The sequence below is a fragment of the Heptranchias perlo genome, chromosome 24 (assembly GCF_035084215.1).
Source record: "Heptranchias perlo isolate sHepPer1 chromosome 24, sHepPer1.hap1, whole genome shotgun sequence".
In the NCBI taxonomy this organism is placed as follows: domain Eukaryota; kingdom Metazoa; phylum Chordata; class Chondrichthyes; order Hexanchiformes; family Hexanchidae; genus Heptranchias; species Heptranchias perlo.
This window is the reverse complement of record NC_090348.1, coordinates 45,089,543-45,109,339: the sequence shown is the minus strand read 5'-3', so window position 1 is coordinate 45,109,339 and position 19,797 is coordinate 45,089,543. Positions and strand designations below refer to the sequence as shown.

Below are 19,797 nucleotides of genomic sequence, written 5' to 3'. Positions count from 1 at the left end.
CATTCGGCCCATCATGCCTATGCCGGCTCTTTGAAAGAGCTATCCAATTAGTCCCACTCCCCCTGCTCTTTCCCCACAGCCTTGTAATTTTTTTTCCTTCAATTATTTATCCAATTCCCTTTTGAATCTGCCTCCACTGTCCTTTCAGGCAGCGCATTCCAGATCATCACAACTCGCTGGGTAAAAAAAAATTCTCCTCATCTCCCCCCGCCCTGGTTCTTTTGCTAATTATCTTAAATCTTTGATCAAGTGCCGCACAGTAGGCTTATCATCAAGATTGCGGCCCATGTAATAAAGGGAGCAGTAGCAACATGGATACAGAATTGGCTAAGGGACAGGAAACAAGAATAGTGGTGAACGGTTGTTTTTGGACTGAAGGGAGGTTCCCCAGGGGTCGGTGCTGGGACCACGGCTTTTTTTGATATATATTAATGACTTGGACTTGGGTGTACAGGGTACAATTTCAAAGTTTGCAGATGATACAAAACTTGGAAGGGTAGTAAACAGTGAGGAGGATAGTGATAGACTTCAAGAGGACATAGACAGGCTGGTGAAATGGGCAGACACATGGCAGATGAAAATTAACGCAGAAAAATGCGAAGTGATACATTTCGGTAGGAAGAACGAGGAGAGGCAAAATAAATTAGAGGGCACAATTCTAAAAGGGGTACAGGAACAGGGAGATCTGGGGGTTTATATGTACACAAATCGTTGAAGGTGGCAGGGCAGGTTGAGGAAGTGGTTAAAAAAGCATACGGGATCCTGGGCTTTATAAATAGAGGTATAGAGTACAAAAGTATGGAAGTCATGATGAACCTTTATAAAACACTGGTTCGGCCACAACTGGAGTATTGTGTCCAGTTCTGGAAAGATGTGAAGGCCTTAGAGAGGGTGCAGAAGAGATTTACTAGAATGATTCCAGGGATGAGGGACTTTAGTTATGTGGATAGACTGGAGAAGCTGGGGTTGTTCTCCTTGGAACAGAGAAGGTTGCGAGGAGATTTGATAGAGGTATTCAAAATCATGAAGGGTCGAGACAGCGTAGATAGAGAGAAACTGTTCCCATTGGTGGAAGGGTCAAGGACCAGAGGACATAGATTTAAGGCGATTGGCAAAAGAACCAAAAATGACATGAGGAAAAACATTTTTACACAGCGAGTGGTTAGGATCTGGAATGCTCTGCCCGATGGGGTGGTGGAGGCAGATTCAATCATGGCCTTCAAAAGGGAACTGGATAAGTACTTGAAAGGAAAAAATTTGCAGGGCTACGGGGATAGGGTGGGGGAGTGGGACTAGCTGGATTGCTCTTGCATAGAGCCGGCATGGACTAGATGGGCTGAATGGCCTCCTTCCCTGCTGTAACCTTTCTATGATTCTATCTGTGTCCTCTGGTTACCGACCCTCCTGCCAATGGAAACATTTTCTCCTTATTTACTCTTTCAAAACCCCTCATAATTTTGAACACCTCTATTAAATTTCCCCTTAACCTTTCTCTGCTCTAAGGAGAACAATCCCAGGTTCTCCACGTAACTAAAGTCCCTCATCCCTGGTACCATTTCAGTAAATCTCCTCTGTACTCTCTCTGAGGCCTTGACATCCTTCCTAAAGTGTGGTGCCCAGAATTGAACACAATACTCCAGCTGAGGCCTAACCAGTGTTTTATAAAGGTTTAGCATAACTTCCTTGTTTTTGTACTCTACGCCTATATTTATAAATTAATTTATTAAAAATATTTGTTTCTGGGGAATCTGCACAGCAGCAGACTAACCACATGTGGAGTTTGGTTCATGGACAATGTCTGTCCTGAGGGTGATCGAGTGCAGTTTAAATTTAGAACCTTCCTTTTTTTAAAAGATAATTAAACAGTTTCCCCCTTTCTCACAATTATATTTTATTGCAGTTCCTGTTTTTATTTTAATTTCCATCTGTCTTTCCTCTTCTGGTCAATTTCAGCAATGGTGTTTTTAAAAAAATATATTTTTAGCGAGAGACCTTTTTGATTCAGGAGGTAATAGTTTGGCCTCCCTTCCCTCCCCACACACCCACGGGAAGTGCCTGGACACTGGGAGCCTGACAGTGGTACAGGATAACAGGAAGCAGTTACGTGAGTTAGGCCTCTTCCTGCCGATTCTTCAGTCTGGATCTTCAGGGTGCTTGGAGGAAGCAGTTGTACCTGTTTCTGTCCTCGATGGCCAGGGTTGGTGCTATTGAAGGGTTGCGAGCTGAATGCCTTCATTCTTACAGTGAGATTACTCTCCTGCACTCTGTCCGGAGCTTTCCTGAGTGGAGAATTCTTCCTAACCCCCAAATTTCTCCCTTTTTCTTCTCTCCTAAAGGCCTTGACTCCTCGCTGTGACCCAATGATCCATGGACACTTGCCCAAATGGCTACTCATCGCATGTGACCCCAGACGCTGGAGGGTCAATTTTAACCCAACGGGCGGGGGGAAGGGTCATAGAATCATAGAAGTTTACAACATGGAAACAGGCCCTTCGGCCCAACATGTCCATGTCGCCCAGTTTATACCACTAAGCTAGTCCCAATTGCCTGCACTTGGCCCATATCCCTCTATACCCATCTTACCCATGTAACTGTCCAAATGCTTTTTAAAAGACAAAATTGTACCCGCCTCTACTACTGCCTCTGGCAGCTCGTTCCAGACACTCACCACCCTTTGAGTGAAAAAATTGCCCCTCTGGACCCTTTTGTATCTCTCCCCTCTCACCTTAAATCTATGCCCCCTCGTTATAGACTCCCCTACCTTTGGGAAAAGATTTTGACTATCTACCTTATCTATGCCCCTCATTATTTTATAGACTTCTATAAGATCACCCCTAAACCTCCTACTCTCCAGGGAAAAAAGTCTCAGCCTATCCAACCTCTCCCTATAAGTCAAACCATCAAGTCCCGGTAGCATCCTAGTAAATCTTTTCTGCACTCTTTCTAGTTTAATAATATCCTTTCTATAATAGGGTGATCCTTTCTATAATAGGGTTAAGATGGTGGAAGATGGGAGATCGCGTCCTGTTCCCGACCCTTTCCCCCCACCTGAACATTTTAGCTTGCCTGAATTCAGGCATGGGAAGGGCCTAATTTCGATGGCGAAGAAGCATACCCAATGAGGCCATTTTATCCGCAGACTCCCAGCCTCGAACCTGCTGATGAAAGCTGGAGGCTGTCTGAATCCCAGTCACAGGAGGTTCAGGGAAGTTAGGGGCCTCCCTTCCACCGCACCCCTATCCTCCGATCGCAGACCTTCCAACTCGCTCCCCGCTCCCCCCCCCCCACCACATCCGTACTTACATTGCTGGGGACCGTTTCCATGAGTCCCAGGCGCCTACCTGACCCCCCCCCCCACCTCCCCCAACAAATCATGAGTCCCGCCCACTGGCGTGGACATCATTCCCACAATTCGTAAATATAAGACAGTCACTAGTAAATCCAATAGGGAATTCAGGAGAATCTTCTTTACCCAGAGAGTGGTGAGAATGTGGAACTCGCTCCCACAAGGAGTAGTTGAGGCAAACAGCAAAGATGCATTTTAGGCGAAGCTAGATGAACACATGAGGGAGAAAGGAATAGAAGGGTATCCTGATAGGATTAGATGGAGTATCATTTTATAGTATCATAGTAGGTACAGCACAGGAGAAGGCCATTCGGCCCATTGTGCCTGTGCTGGCTCTTTAAAAGAGCTATCCAATTAGTCCCATTCCCCTGCTCTTTCCCCATAGCGCTGCAATTTTTTTCCCTTCAAGTATTTACCCAATTCCCTTTTGAAAGTTACTATTGAATCTGCTTCCACCGCCCTTTCAGGCAGCGCATTCCAGATCATCACAACTCGCTGTGTAAAAAAATGTTTTCTCATGTCACCTCTGGCTCTTTTGCCAATCACCTTAAATCTGTGTCCTCTGGTCACTGATCCTTCTGCCACTGGAAACAGTTTCTCCTTATTTACTGTGTCAAAAGTATTCATGATTTTGAACAACTCTATCAAATCTCCCCTTAACTTTCTCTGCTCTAAGGAGAACAATCCCAGCTTCTCCAGCCTCTCCACATAACTGAAGTCCCTCACCCCTGGTACCATTCTAGTAAATCTCTTCTGCACCCTCTCTAAGGCCTTGACATCCTTCCTAAAGTGTGGCACCCAGAATTGAACACAATACTCCAGCTGAGGCGTAACAAATTTTTTATAAAGGTTTAGCATCACTTCCTTGCTTTTGTACTCTATGCCTCTATTAATAAAGCCCAGGATCCCATATACTTTTTAACAGCCTTCTCAACTTGTCCTGCCACCTTCAAAGATTTGTGTACATTCACCCCCAGGTCTCTCTGTTCCTGCACTCCCTTTAAAATTGTACCATTTAGTTTATATTGCCTCTCCTCATTCTTCCTACAAAAATGCATCACTTCACACTTCTCTGCGTTAATTGCACCTGCCATGTGTCTGCCCATTTCACCAGTCTGTCTCTGTCCTCCTGACATCTGTTACTACCCTCCACATTGTTTGCTGCATTTCCGAGCTTTGTGTCATCCGCAAACTTAGAAATTATACCCTCTATACCCAAGTCCTGGTCATTAATATATATCAAAAAGCGCAGTGGTCCTAATACTGACCCCTGGGGAACACCACTGTATACTTCACCTCCAGTATGAAAAACAACCCTCTGCTTTCTCTCCCTTGTCAATTTTGTATCCTCACTGCCACTGTCCCTTTAATCCCAGGGGAGGGATGGAGGAGGCTCGTGTGGAGCATAAACGCCGGCATAGACCAGTTGGGCCGAATGGCCTGTTTCTGTGCTGTAGACTCGATGTAACTCGATGTACCTGCCCTGGGAGTGTTTGATGGGACAGTGTAGAGGGAGCTTTACTCTGTATCTAACCCGTGCTGTACCTGCCCCGGGAGTGTTTGATGGGACAGTGTAGAAGGAGCTTTACTCTGTATCTAACCCGTGCTGTACCTGCCCTGGGAGTGTTTGATGGGACAGTGTAGAGGGAGCTTTACTCTGTATCTAACCCGTGCTGTACCTGCCCTGGGAGTGTTTGATGGGACAGTGTAGAAGGAGCTTTACTCTGTATCTAACCCGTGCTGTACCTGCCCTGGGAGTGTTTGATGGGACAGTGTAGAGGGAGCTTTACTCTGTATCTAACCCGTGCTGTACCTGCCCTGGGAGTGTTTGATGGGACAGTGTAGAGGGAGCTTTACTCTGTATCTAACCCGTGCTGTACCTGCCCTGGGAGTGTTTGATGGGACGGTGTAGAGGGAGCTTTACTCTGTATCTAACCCGTGCTGTACCTGCCCTGGGAGTGTTTGATGGGACAGTGTAGAGGGAGCTTTACTCTGTATCTAACCCGTGCTGTACCTGCCCTGGGAGTGTTTGATGGGACAGTGTAGAGGGAGCTTTACTCTGTATCTAACCCGTGCTGTACCTGCCCTGGGAGTGTTTGATGGGACGGTGTAGAGGGAGCTTTACTCTGTATCTAACCCGTGCTGTACCTGCCCTGGGAGTGTTTGATGGGACAGTGTAGAGGGAGCTTTACTCTGTATCTAACCCGTGCTGTACCTGCCCTGGGAGTGTTTGATGGGACAGTGTAGAGGGAGCTTTACTCTGTATCTAACCCGTGCTGTACCTGTGAGCCAATGCCTCATGAACTAAAATCTTACACAAAGGATTTTTCCAGTGTTAACAGGTGCAGGAGTTCACACACATGTAAGCCTTTCTTACCTGGGATTGTGTAGCAGAGTGTCACTGCATTTAATACCCGTGCACACTATCTCATTCTTTCTGTCTGTGTTTATTAGTCTTTAGTCTCACTCGTTCCATGTCTCTCCCCATCTTCCTGTTTCCTGTTCTCTTCCTCTGTTTGTCCCTGTTTCTCTTCCTTTCCCTCCATGTGTATCTGTGATTATTGCTCTGTCTCCCTGTACGTGTGTTTGCTCTATAAGTGTGTACATGTATGAGTAACTCACTTCCCCTCTTCCTATCTGTGTATCTCTATATGTCTATATATCTGTCATGCCCGTTGTCTGCTCTCTATCTGTGTGTGAAATCCTCTTTCTTTCTGATCTGTCTTTTTTCTCTCTGCGTATGTCTCTTTCACTCACCCATTCACTTGCTCACTCTCTCAGTCGCTCTCCCACTTTCTCACTCACTCACTCTATCTCTCACTCACTCTCTCACTCACTCACTCTCTCAACTCACTCACTCACTCACTCACCCAGAGAGCATTTTGGTTAGCTGGTCTATGTTTAACCTTCTGTCCGTAACCTGGTGAACTGCTCACTAATTAAAGCTAGTGATATTAGTACTGGTTGATTGAGTAGTATGAGTTTAGATAAAAGGAATTCATTGACACGTCCTCTCTCCTGAGAGTAATAATGAAAAGTTCTGCCTGTAACTATTAATAATCTCAATCGAACCGACATGAAGCTCAGGGCTGGGCTGATGAGTGACAATGAGTGGGCTGACGCCCAGTGCTGTGTGAAATATAACCTGGAGGGAGGCATTAAACTGGAGCACATTGATGCTGAAATGATCAATGTTCGTGGATACAACTATTGGACAGTTGTGGTCGATGCAGCTGAGAACGGCCACAGCAAATTGGAATATAAAAACTGACCAAGGACTTCACACTGGGCAGTCTGTGTACTTTGACCTTCAGTTAGTGTTTTTTTTAAATTAAGAAACCCAGGCCAAAGGTCATAGTGCAGGACACCACCAAGAGTTCAAAGGGCCAGAAGAGTAGATAGCATCAACCAAAAGGTAGTGATGGCATTTGGAATAGTTTTTAAAAGAATGCAGGAGGAAGGAAGGAATGAGGCAGGTGAGGTAAGATTTCTGCCTGAATCTGTTGCTTGGCTCAGTGGTCTTGTCTCATCTCTGAGGCTGTGGGTTCAAAGCCAGCTCCAGGACTTGAGTACATGACCTAGGCTGGCACTTCAGTGTAGTATTGAGGGAGTGATGGATTGTCGAAGGTGTTGTCTCTTGGATGAGACTCTAAACTGAGGCCCCCGTCTGTATGTTCAGGTGGATTTCAAAGATCCAACAACACTATTGAAGAAGAGCAGGCAGGTGTTCAGGCCACAGGTCATTTATTGTTTGTAGGAGCTTGCTGTGAGCAAATTGGCTGTCGTGTTTGTCTCCAAAATAACAGTTGCCCTTCAAGAACGGTTGTAAAGCGCTTTGGGATGTCCTGAGGACATGATAAGGCCTTATATAAATGCAAATTCTTTCTTTCTTACTGTGCTTTCTCATTTACGGAACACAGTTGGACAATTGGAAAGGAAATGGGCTGAGTCAGTGCATCGTCCCTTTCGTTTCTGGATTTGAGTCCAGCCCAGAATGATGACATTAAACTCTCCTCTTTCCACTGCTGTAAGGGTCCAAAATGAAATGAATCCCAGCACAGCCTCAACCCAGAACCCAGCAGGCATCTGCTGAAAGCACGAATTTGCTCACAATTTGGCACTGAATTGTCTACAGGTGACCCAAGGATCATTGGTGCGGGAAATAGAAATATCACGGTGGTGCAATAGGTGGCGCTCTTTTGAGGTTGGTGTGAAGGCATTCTATCCAAACAATTCTACCTCTGACCTGGAAGTGCTTGATCGGACAGTTTAGAGGGGGCTTCATTTTGCATCTAACCCATACCTTGGAGCACTTGATACAGATACTAAGGGGGGTGATTTTAAACCCCGAGAACGGGTGGGTTGGGGGCGGGTGGGAGTTGAAAATAGTTGATTTTTTGGGTCGAGACCGCAACCCGGCTTTTACATCGGCGTGTAAAAGCCCAGGCTTCCCACTGGGAATGCAAAGTCCAAACATTTTGCGGTTGCGACCCCCCCAAAAAAAACCCAACTATTTTCAACTCCCGCCCGCCCCCAACCCACCTGTTCTTGGGGTTTAAAATCACCCCCCTAAGGTGCCCAACTTGAGAATTTCAAACTGATGTTGTTTTTAAAAAGGAGCACAGTCTCATTAATAGGAACGTCTAAATTGTGTGACTGCTCAGAGTTTGACAATCTAAATCAACAGCTGTTAGCATCTGTACTCAATACATTCAAATCTTGAGATTTGGTTTGTGAGAATTCCAAGCAGTGGAAGTGAATGGGAAAGGTTTGATCCATGGGAATTTTACACAATGGGAACAATCGGAATGATTTATTCCATGGAATTCTTTATAATGGAAGTAAATTCCATGATTGGATTATTTTTAAGTACATTAACAATGGATAAAATATTGAGATGTTTATGCCACAGCTGTTTCATTCTTACATTGTGATACCTTCCCCCTTTTGCCTAGATCCGGTCCCTGGAGATGAAAGTTCTACTGGTGTAGGCCCCACTGTGCAACCCACTGTATCCAACAGAAACCTGGATGGAAACTGCAGTTCAGACGAAGACTGGAGCTCCATTTACCCCGACACTCAAGGAACACAAGACACATCGTTCAACCCTCACTTCCTACTTGTCCCACCGTTGTTTGTGGTCCTCCATACAGATTGGAACACGGCGCTAGCTGAATGGGGGCTGGCCTGGGACCTCCACGTTTATGGATTGGGGTCGCTCTTTGGTCTTGCAGCAGTCACCTCTGCACTAGGTGTCCTCTATCTCCCCTTCCGACCTCCACCAGGCCTCGGTTACTTCATGGCCCTCAGTGGACTGCTCTTCCTGACCAGCGCAACGAGAACGTTCATCTTCCTTTACGATGCCTACTGCTACCAGGACAAATTACCTGCAATCGTTGCCTTGCTGCTGTACGATTTGGGCTTCCCTTGCCTTACTTCTGCTTTTGGAGTCATAATCCTGGTCCTGTCACTGAGGTCTGAGACACAAGCAGTGGCATCAAGGTTCCAGCGTTCATGCTTCCTAACCATTATTGTCTTCCTCCACTTCACGCTCACCGTGAGCACAATTCTGGTCATCACCCTGCTAAAACAAGCCTCCTTCCTCCTCTTCGTGTCACATGGGATCTTTGTGGTTTTGGCGACCGTTCTGTCCATCTTATATTTCGCATTTTACTGTCACGGCTGCATGGTCGAAGTGCAGGTCTACAACGTGAAGACCTCAACACCTCCCATGGAGACCCTCAACACCGAGCCCTTCGGAGACACAGAGCATTGGGGAAGAGTGGCCAAGCTGGCCATGTGGACCGCAGTCTTCGGCTTGAGCTGCGCAGCGTCGCAGTTGTATGCTATTCTGTACGGACTAGGCTTGGCTGGAGACCATGTGTTCCAGCCGTGGCCTTGGTGGGTTTTCCAGTTTGGCACCAGCTTGTGTGAAGTGGGGATGTGCCTCACTATGTCCCTTATTGGTATCTACCCATTGTTTTGCATTCGTAAAACGACAGACCGCAATTGCTGGACCAAAATGTTCTGCCTTTCTCCAACTCACGCATCCATGAAAGCCCCGATACTTTCAAATGCCTATCAGTGGTCGACTTTCCACCAGGAAAAGCCGCTGAGCTGCGACGCAATTGTCCGAAGCGAATCAGAATGTCTTCCCCTCTACACCATGTCTAACAACCAGTTGAGTAGCGGTGAGGAGATCAATCTGATCTACCACAGCAGTGAGACCAGTGAAGTGAAACATCTGGATTTCCATTTAAAACATGGGGGATCCTCCAGAACCTCCTCCTTCATCAGTGTTCAGATGGACAGCAATTCCACTGTTGACCTGAGACCCCCTTCACCCATTAACCTAAGACGCAGTATAGATGAGGCTCTTTTCAGCGAGGCCCTTATTCCTGAAAGTCTCTTCCATTGGTCAAGACTACACAGCTCCAGCAATATGTCCCTCTGTGGGAACAGATCCATGCCAAGCAGCAGTGAAGTCTTTAAGGAGAAGGCCGCAGATAGAGGGCTGTATCGAACATCTTCTTGTGTTGGGATGGAGAGAACAGAGGTTGGCAGAGCTATCACCAACACCTTCAAGAAGCTCAACATGACACAAGCCTTGTCTTCTGAAAGGTGGTTGGACAGCTCTTTGAGTTCCGTCTGCAGAGCATCGCAAGACGGGTCCTCATTGGTGCTTTGCTCCAGCCCGGAGAGGCGGGGCTTCTCAGCCATCAGCTTCGAGCATAAATCTTTCAGGAACTCCTCTCAAACAAGCCTTCAGAGTATTCCCCAGATAACGAGCCAGTGTCAGGCTGTGTCTACTCCAGAGACCATGGGCATTAACGGCTCCCCTGATTCAGCAACACAAGCTGAGTTCGTGAAGATCTGCAGACAAATCGACCAGCTGAGCATTAGCAGCGACACGATAGAATTGTGAGACTCGCACATCGCGACTGTTCTCCAACCAGGACTCTCTCTGCACTGCGCCTTATCGGGAATTTGGGAATGTTTATCGGGGGGGGGGGGGGAGGGGGAGTGGACAGTCACAAATGAAGAGAGCCTCATCGGTTGTGTCCATAAGGCCACTGGGCTCAAGACACAGAGTGGGTGCAATTGGTCTGGGGCGGGAGTGTAAAATGTGAGCTAGCAAATCGGGAGTGCTTCTCACACTCCGCTGACTTTCAATGGACAAGAGAATCAGGCCGATTCGCTGCCGCCCGTTTTACGCTGCCCGCCGAGACCAACCTCACCCTCGCAGAACTTCAACAACATATAAATGCGTATTTTGTGGTACGGTGTTAGTAACCAGACCGGGTCAAATGCTCACAAGATGCTGAGAAACTGCGGCCTTCCAAATTAGCCAAAAGGATGACCTCATTTTCCTGAGGTAGAACTGGGGTCAGTTTTCTCTTCTGCGTAAGTTGGTTTTTAATGCCGGGAAGTGACTTTTTTCTGGAGTTGATGAAGACGTCAATGGCAGCTATTTCCGTGGGAGCTCGTCCCGAGTGTCCACCATTAAGTTCAGCAGAAGATCCAAAAGGGGGAAGTCGCGGAGAAATGGCGCCGACGATTTTCTGCGGGCCTTTCCCGCCAGGGTTACGGTGGGCGATCGAGAGCACCTCGGCGGGAAACTCAACCCCCCTCCCCTAAGTTTAAATTCAAACCCCACCCCCCCCCCCCCAAGTGTCTTCGTCATTGAACGCGTCGCCTGGTGACCTTTCTGAGATACACGGGAAGGTCTTCGGCTCCATTCCTGGACGTTCCACCCCCCCACCCCCCCGACTTGTCTCGGTTGAATATCCCTGCCGACGCTCACCGTGCAGGTACTAGAGGGCCACCTGTAGAATTGTACCCAGGAACCGTCCGGATAGAAGGGGAGGCGATCGGAATGTGTACCCATTTGACCCAGCACTTGTTACAGTAGTTGACATTGTCAGTATATATTCACAATGCCGGGATCCAGAGCCCTTTTGTTTCCTGATCGGAGGGGGGGGTGGGTGGGGGGGAGGGAGGTGACAGTGCTGGAAATGGAACTTGTAACCAGTAATTTACCCCTCTGGTCTCTTTCCACCTCCCAACATCTAATACCTAATTGGTTGGATCGGGCACTGGATCAACCACTTACTGGGATAATACGCCATTCGTTTGGGCACAGGGTCCAATATCTCTCTTGATCAGCAGACCCAATACCTCCCTGGGCCCAGTGCTAAGTCAGAATATCTCACTCACACATGCCAACCTACCAAACTCCCAGAAGTTGACGATTACCCTCCAAAAGAGCTGGTCCAGACCCAGAAACACCGTCAGCTCAAAGAACAACACAGAACAGATGAAACAGCCCTGGATAAAGATCTTTGACCACGGCCACTGCTTCCAGGTGATTTCATGAATTAGAGGGTTTTTATTATTGTTTCAGGCTCACACTCTACAACTCAACGTGCTTTTTTTGTGAGTTTTTTATTTCATTGACCCTGAACCTATCCCTCTCACCCCACTGTTACTCGGCATCAGCCAAATCCCCGCAACCCCTCACCCACCCACCCACCCACCCCACACACGGATTTCTATGGATTTAAATAAAGCTGGTAAATAAATCTGGGGTTTGGGAAGATGCTCCGTAACTGCCAGACGCCTGCTCTCCGGGCAGACCTCAGCTTCTCTGCACCCCCCCTCCCCACCCACCCACCCACTCCTTTGCCTCACTGTTTGTACGGGGTGGGGGTCCCCGGGAAATCAGCTGATCACCGGGCATCGCGTTTATCGGTCGGGCGGTGGAATCAGCGCGGCACGAGGGGGCCACGAGGCTGACTGCTCGCGCAAAGCGTGCGAGACTTTGGCGAGCGAGTGCGGACTTTGCAGCCCGAAGGCCGCATTAAACGGCCCCGATATTCACGGGGAGGCGGGGAGGGAGCGGGGACAGAGTGGGGGATGGGGAGGGAGCGGGTAGGAGTGGGGGGAGGACATGTAGCGGCCGGGAGACCCGGAAATACGGCCCCAATCACACGGAGCGGGGAGCAGGTTTGTTTGGGGGGGGGTTGGGGAGCAGGGGAAACACTCTCGTTCCTCCTGGCCCACAAGCAGTGCTGGAACGGCACTCACCAGGTCCGATCCGGCTGCTCTCGCCTCTCTTCAGCTGTCGGGTTTCCCGAGCCCTCGGAGACCCGGCCCACTTCTATTAGATCTGTAACACAGCCAATACTTAAATAAGGGATCCCCCACTCCTGAGAGCAGGTTAGTCGCCCACCATCCAACCCGTATAAACCAGAAGTGGGCGCGTTGGGGTCGGGTTTAACATTTTTGAAATTTTAATCCCCTTCCCACCCATCCTGGGGGGGGTTAAGATTACCCCCCAGTCCATCTGGGCCTTGGCTCTGAATCCAGTTCAGCTGTGATACAATGAACTGGGCGTGGATGGGTGCGTGAGGGTTGGCCCCAGTCCAACACAACGGTCATTAGCACTTGGTCTTGAAGAGGACTAATTCGCAGGGGGAAGAGCAGGGGAGTGGCACTAAATTGGACAGCTCTTTCAAAGAGCCGGCACAGGCACGATGGGCCGAATGGCTGTAAGCTTCTATGATTCTATGACTCCAATGAAAATGGAAATACAAGATAAAACACCTCACACTGCTCCTACTCGCTATCTGAGTAAACTCATAGTTTAGTCCCTGTAACTTGTCTTTCAAGATTCATTTCCTTTCCTGCCTCACTACATATTAAACTGCACCCCTCCAATATCAGGGGCTAGGGAACATATCTCAATGTTTGCTGGTAGCCCTACAAGGTTATGTGAACAACTGACTAGCCATCTAATATAAAGAAATGGTAACTAGGCAGATTAAAAATAAATGTATTTATCAATATGAATTTTCTGGCATTAGTTGTTGTGTAATTTATTACGATTAGAAATAATTGAGCAGTGACTACGATTCCAGACAGATGTGTGGACATCGTAGCTGCGTTATACTCAGATTGCGAACGACCTCATCAATCCCAGTCCAAAGTCTCACATTACCCGTTATTTGTTATCTCTTTCTCTGTGTGGCCACCGAGTTCAGTGTCCTTTGGAAAATGTGAGACACTCTCATTTTGTCTCCAATTCTCTCTCTCTCGCGCTCTCTCTCTCTCTCTCTCGCCCCGTGTGTGTGCCAGAAACTAGATGGTCAACCAACTCTGATCTCATCTCTTCTCCTCCTCCTCCTCGTCTTCCTCCTGAAGGTGGAAGTAGATTCACTAGTAACTTTCAAAAGGGAATTGGATATATACCTGAAACTGAAAAATTTGCTGGACGTTGGGGAAAGAGCGGGGTGAGTGGGGCTAATTGGATAGAATTACATAGAACTTTACAGCACAGAAACAGGTCATTTGGACCAACTATGCCGGTGTTTATGCTCCACACGAGCCTCCTCCGACTCTATTTCATCTCACCCTATCAACATATTCTTCTGTTTCTTTTTCCCTCATGTACTTATCTAGCTAGCCCTCATTCAAAGAGCCGGCACAGGCATGATGGGCCGAATGGCCTCCTTCTGTGCTGTATGATTCTATGATTCCTTTTCCCAAATCACAACGGTGGCTGTGCTTCAGAAGTTGTGAAGTGCTATGGGACGTCCTACGATGGTGAAAGACGCTGTATAAAATGCAAGATCCTCGTCTTCCTCCCTCCGCCCATCAGTGTTGGCCTTGGCTCAGTGGGTAGCTCGCTCTCACCTCTGAGTCAGAAACTTCTGGGTTCAAGCCCCGCTCTAGAGACTTGAGCACATATTCCAGGCTGACACTCCCAGTGCAGTGCTGAGGGAGTGCTGCACTGTCGGAGGTGCCGTCTTTCGAATGAGACGCTAATATGAGGGCTAGTCTGCCCTCTCAGTAATATATCCCATGGTGCTCCTTCGAAGAAAAGCAGGTGAGTTCTCCCCGGTGTCCTGGCCAATATTTATCCCTCAATCGACATCACAAAAAACAGATTATCTGGTCATTTATCTCATGGCTGTTGGTGGGATCTTGCTGCGTAAAAATTGTCTGCCACTTTTCTCTTACACTATAATTTCTTACACCATCAATTCTCCACATCCCTGAGTGAGGGTTGTCCAATCTGTGCCAAATGGAAAGTAACTTTGTGTGGTGGAATTATACCAATTGCATACGTAATTTCTTTCTTGCAAGCTAAAAATGTCCCAATCTACGCTTGTTAATTTGTGAATCCATAGGTACACCACGGGTTCATTGACGTTATTAGCGGGATAGTGACTATCAGTTGGACAGCTCTGCCATATTGGATATTCCAGAACTGTCCTGGAGTTCAAATATAGGAATTTCTGTCTTGCATATCACAAATTCTCAAGTACACTTCCCTTTTAAAACCAATTGTAAACAATTTTACAACACCAAGTTATAGTCCAACGATTTTTATTTGAAATCTACAAGCTTTCGGAGGCTTCCTCCTTCCTCAGGTAACATGTGCCTCAGCCTTTTAAAACCAAGGCTGAGGCACATGTTAAGCAAACAGCTGGAAATTGGACCTTTACTCTGTGCAGATGTTATCCACTTTGTATGATTTAGCTGCTCTTTCTCTTATTTATAAGTAAAATATTGCTTGAATTTTAATTTTGTTGTGCATTTTTATGTGTTTCATTGCATGAGTAGATGGGCCAGTTTAACCTTTGACCTCTACAGGCTATGTCCCAAAATCTACCATTGCAGTACACAGTGCTGTAGCATGTTCCCAGTACACCTGCAAAGAGTAATGTCAGTCAGTGATTGGGCGGTGCAGCATATCGGTGTTCCCAATTATGCTATACCATTGAATACTGGAAGGATATTGGCTCGGAAAATCACAATGTGGAATCTGTACTGGTGGAGCTAAGAAACACCAAGGGGCAGAAAACGTTGGTGGGGGTTGTCTATGGGCCTCCAAACAGTAGTGGAGATGTAGGGGAGGGCATTAAACAGGAAATTAGAGACGCATGCAAGGAGGGTACAACTATAATCATGGGTAACTTTAATCTACATATAGATTGGTCAAACCAAATTAGCAATAATACTGTGGGGGAGCAATACCTGGAGTGTGTACGTGATGGTTTTCTAGACCAATACGTTGAGGAACCAACTAGAGAACAGGCGATCCTAGACCAGGTATTGTACAATGAGAAAGGATTCATTAACAATCTTGTTGTGCGGGGTCCCTTAGGGAAGAGCGACCATAACATGATAGAATTCCTCATTAAGATGGAGAGTGAAGTAGTTGAATCCGAAACTAGGGTCCTGAATCTAAATAAAGGAAATTACGAAAGTATGAGGTGTGAGTTGGCTATGATAGATTGGGGAACTTTACTAAAAGGGATGACGGTGGATAGGCAATGGTTAATATTTAAAGAACGTGCGCCGGAATTACAACAATTATTCATTCCTGTCTGGCGCAAAAATAAAACAGGGAAGGTGGCTCAACCGTGGCTTACAAAAGAAATTAGGGATAGTATTAGATCCAAAGAGGAGATGTATAAAATTGCCAGAAAAAGCGGCAAGCCTGAGGATTGGGAGCAGTTCAGAATTCAGCAAAGGAGGACAAAGAGATTGATTAAGAGGGGAAAATAGAGTATGAGAGTAAACTAGCAGGGAACATAAAAACTGACTGTAAAAGCTTCTATAAATATGTCAAGAGCAAAAGATTAGTGAAGACAAATGTAGATCCCTTACAGTCAGAAATGGGGGAAATTATAATGGGGAACAAAGAAATGGCAGAACAATTAAACACATACTTTGGTTCTGTCTTCACAAAGGAGGACACAAATAACCTCCCAGAAATGTTAGGGAACCAAGGGTCCAGTGAGAGGGAGGAACTGAAGGAAACCAGTATTAGTAAAAAAAAAAATAGTGCTAGGGAAATTAATGGGGCTAAAGGCTGACAAATCCCCAGGGCCTGATAATCTACATCCCAGAGTACTAAAGGAAGTGGCCCTGGAAATAGTGGATGCATTGGTGATCATTTTCCAAAATTCTATAGACTCCGGAACAGTTCCTACAGATTGGAGGGTGGCAAATGTAACCCCACTATTTAAAAAAGGAGGGAGAGAAAAAACAGGGAATTACAGACCAGTTAGCCTAACATCAGTAGTGGGGAAAATGCTAGAGTCTATTATAAAGGATGTGATAACAGAACACTTGGAGGGCATTAATGGGATTGGACAAAGTCAGCATGGGTTAATGAAAGGGAAATCATGCTTAACAAATCTACTGGAGTTTTTTGAGGCTGTAACTAGTAGAATAGATAGGGGAGAACCAGTGGATGTGGTGTATTTGGATTTTCAGAAGGCTTTTGATAAGGTCCCACACAAGAGGTTAGTGTGCAAAATTAAAGCACATGTGATTGGGGGGAATATACTGGCATGGATTGAGAATTGGTTGACAGACAGGAAACAGAGAGTAGGAATAAACGGGTCTTTTTCCGGGTGGCGGGCAGTGACTAGTGGGGTACCGCAGGGATCAGTGCTTGGGCCCCAGCTATTCACAATATATATCAATGATTTGGATGAGGGAACTAAATGTAATATTTCCAAGTTTGTAGACGACACAAAGCTGGGGTGGAATGTGAGCTGTGAGGAGGATGCAAAGAGGCTCCAATGTGATTTAGACAAGTTGGGTGAGTGGGCAAGAATATGGCAGATGCAGTATAATGTGGATAAATGTGAGGTTATCCACTTTGGTTGTAAAAACAGAAAGACAGATTATTATCTGAATAGTGATAATTGGGAAAAGGGGAGGTGAAACGAGACCTGGGTGTCCTTGTACACCAGTCGCTGAAAGTGAGCATTCAGGTGCAGCAAGCAGTTAGGAAGGCGAATGGTATGTTGGCCTTCATTGCAAGAGGATTTGAGTACAGGAGCAGGGATGACTTACTGCAGTTATACAGGGCCTTGGTAAGACCACATCTGGAGTATTGTATGCAGTTTTGGTCTCCTTATCTGAGGAAGGATGTCCTTGCCATGGAGGGAGTGCAACGAAGGTTTACCAGACTGATTCCTGGGATGGCAGGACTGACGTATGAGGAGAGATTGGGTCGACTAGGCCTATATTCACTAGAGTTTAGAAGAATGAGAGGTGATCTCATTGAAACGTATAAAATTCTAACAGGACTTGACAGACTAGATGCAGGGAGGATGTTCCCGATGGCTGGGGAGTCCAGAACCAGGGGTCACAGTCTCAGGATACGGGGTATGTCATTTAGAACCGAGATGAAGAGAAATTTCTTCCCTCAGAGGGTGGTGAACCTGTGGAATTCTCTACCACAGAAGGCAGTGGAGGCCAAGTCATTAAATATATTCAAGAAGGAGATAGATATATTTCTTAATGCTAAAGGGATCAAGGGATATGGGGAAAAAGCGGGAACAGGGTACTGAGTTAGACGATCAGCCATGATCATTTTGAATGGCGGAACAGGCCCGAAGGGCCAAATGGCCTACTCTTACTCCTATTTTCTATGATTCTATGAATGGTGCATGATCTCCCTGACAATGATCTCCCAGACAATAATCTCCCAGACAATGATCTCCCTGACAATGATCTCCCAGACAATAATCTCCCAGACAATGACCTCCCAGACAATGATCTCTCAGACAATAATCTCCCAGACAATTATCTTTCAGACAATAATCTCTCAGACAATAATCTCCCAGACAATGATGTCCCAGACAATGACCTCCCAGACAATGACCTCCCAGACAATGACCTCCCAGACAATAACCTCCCAGACAACGAGCTTGGAGGCGAGGGAGAATTCACTGGCAAAAAGCAGAAGACTGAGCTTTGCCCAGGAACAGGAAAGATTTGGCATATGCTTCAGCTTTGAGCTGCTCTCATGAGCTCCATGGTGGTACAATGCAGCCTGGGAGTAAACTGCCTAGATGCCCATGAGGAAGAGGAGATGGTAATGGATATGAAGAGAGTCTAAAGAGGAAGTGAACAAATAATGGTTCCTCCTTCGCTCCCAGAGATAGTGCCTCACGCTGGGGAACAGTTATTTTGATCCTCCAGTACCTTTGTCTTAAGGGCCCATTCTTCATGTCTGAGACTAGACAGTGAGTGTCCATAGGTTGGTCAACCATTTTTGTTTTGGTCTGATGGGTGTTTGATGTTTGGAAGCTGATCACAACGTTTAAGAATCTCTGAACCAAGCTACTGATAAAACCTACGCCTGTAGGGTTTCTATTTGCCTATTACAGAGCACGCACTCTCCCCATAGGGACACGTCCCACTTATCTAAGCCCAGAGAGTTTATGAACAGGTTGGCAGAGCCAAAGCGTAGGGGTACCGTGGGAGCTTAACCAACCAAACCCACACACTTATCAGCAATCTCGAATGAAGCCAAAATCTATCCTACACATTCCTCCCAAGGGCAGATTCCTAGATGGAGCTCCAGAACATCTGATATTTGTGCTGCGACAATCTGAGGAAGAACTTTCAGAGCCAATGCTGTCTGTGAGATTCCGCCCTGGTTTTGAGGCTCACTGGCTCCCCTCTTCCTATGGATAGAAAATACGACTGAGCTTTGGGGCACGAAGAAATAAGTGACTCGAAACAAAATCCAATTCGCCGATCTTAGAAGAGGCAGTTCCAAGGTAAGTCAGTGGTTCCTCGCACTGTCACCAAGACCATTGCTGCTCCCCCAAACTCTCGCCAGGAGCAGCTGGTAAGGATTCAGCATGAATACCGTCCATTCCTGCTGCCCTACCATTAAAAATGAAATTAAAGTGGAAAAATAAAAGTGAAATTAAAAAGGAAATTAGGAAAGCAAAGAGAGGGCATGAAAAAATACTGGCAAGTAAAATTAAGGAAAACCCAAAAATGTTTTATAAATACATAAAGAGCAAGAGGATAACTAAAGAAAGAGTAGGGCCGATTAGAGACCAAAAAGGTAAACTATGAGTGGAGGTGGAAGATGTCGGAATGGTTCTTAATGAATACTTTGTGTCTGATTTCACAAACGAGGAGGACGATGCAGAGATTGTAGTTAAGGAGGGTCGATGAGGGTAACGCGTTTGATGTAGTGTACGTGGATTTTAGCAAGACTTTTGACAAGGTCCCACATGGTAGACTGGTCAAAAAAGTAAAACCCCATGGGATCCAAAGGAAAAGTGGCAAGTTGGATCCAAAATTAGCAGGAAGCAAAGGCTAATGGTTGTCGGGTATTTTTGTGATTGGAAGGCTGTTTCCAGTGGGGTTCCGCAAGGCTCAGTACTGGGTCCCTTGCTTTTTGTGGTATACATCAATGATTTGGACTTGAATGTGGGGGGCTTGATCAAGAAGTTTGCAGATGATACAAAAATAGGCTGTGTGGCTGATAGTGAGGAGGAAAGCTGTAGACTGCAGGAAGATATCAATGGACTGGTCAGGTGGGCAGAAAAGTGGCAAATGGAATTCAATCCGGAGAAGTGTGAGGTAATGCATTTGGGGAGGGCAAACAAGGCAAAGGA

General features: G+C 46.5%; 1 protein-coding gene across 1 annotated transcript in view; it reads left to right on the top strand.

Moving 5' to 3' along the window:
• prrt4b (proline rich transmembrane protein 4b) overlaps nt 1-10,333 on the top strand; it is a 34,637-nt gene extending 24,304 nt beyond the window's left edge. The window contains exon 3 of the mRNA XM_068005297.1: nt 8,302-10,333. Coding sequence (XP_067861398.1) covers nt 8,302-10,271 — 1,970 coding nt within the window. The 3' untranslated portion in view covers nt 10,272-10,333. The remainder of the gene's footprint in view (nt 1-8,301) is intronic.
• The last annotated feature ends 9,464 nt before the right edge of the window (nt 10,334-19,797 follow it).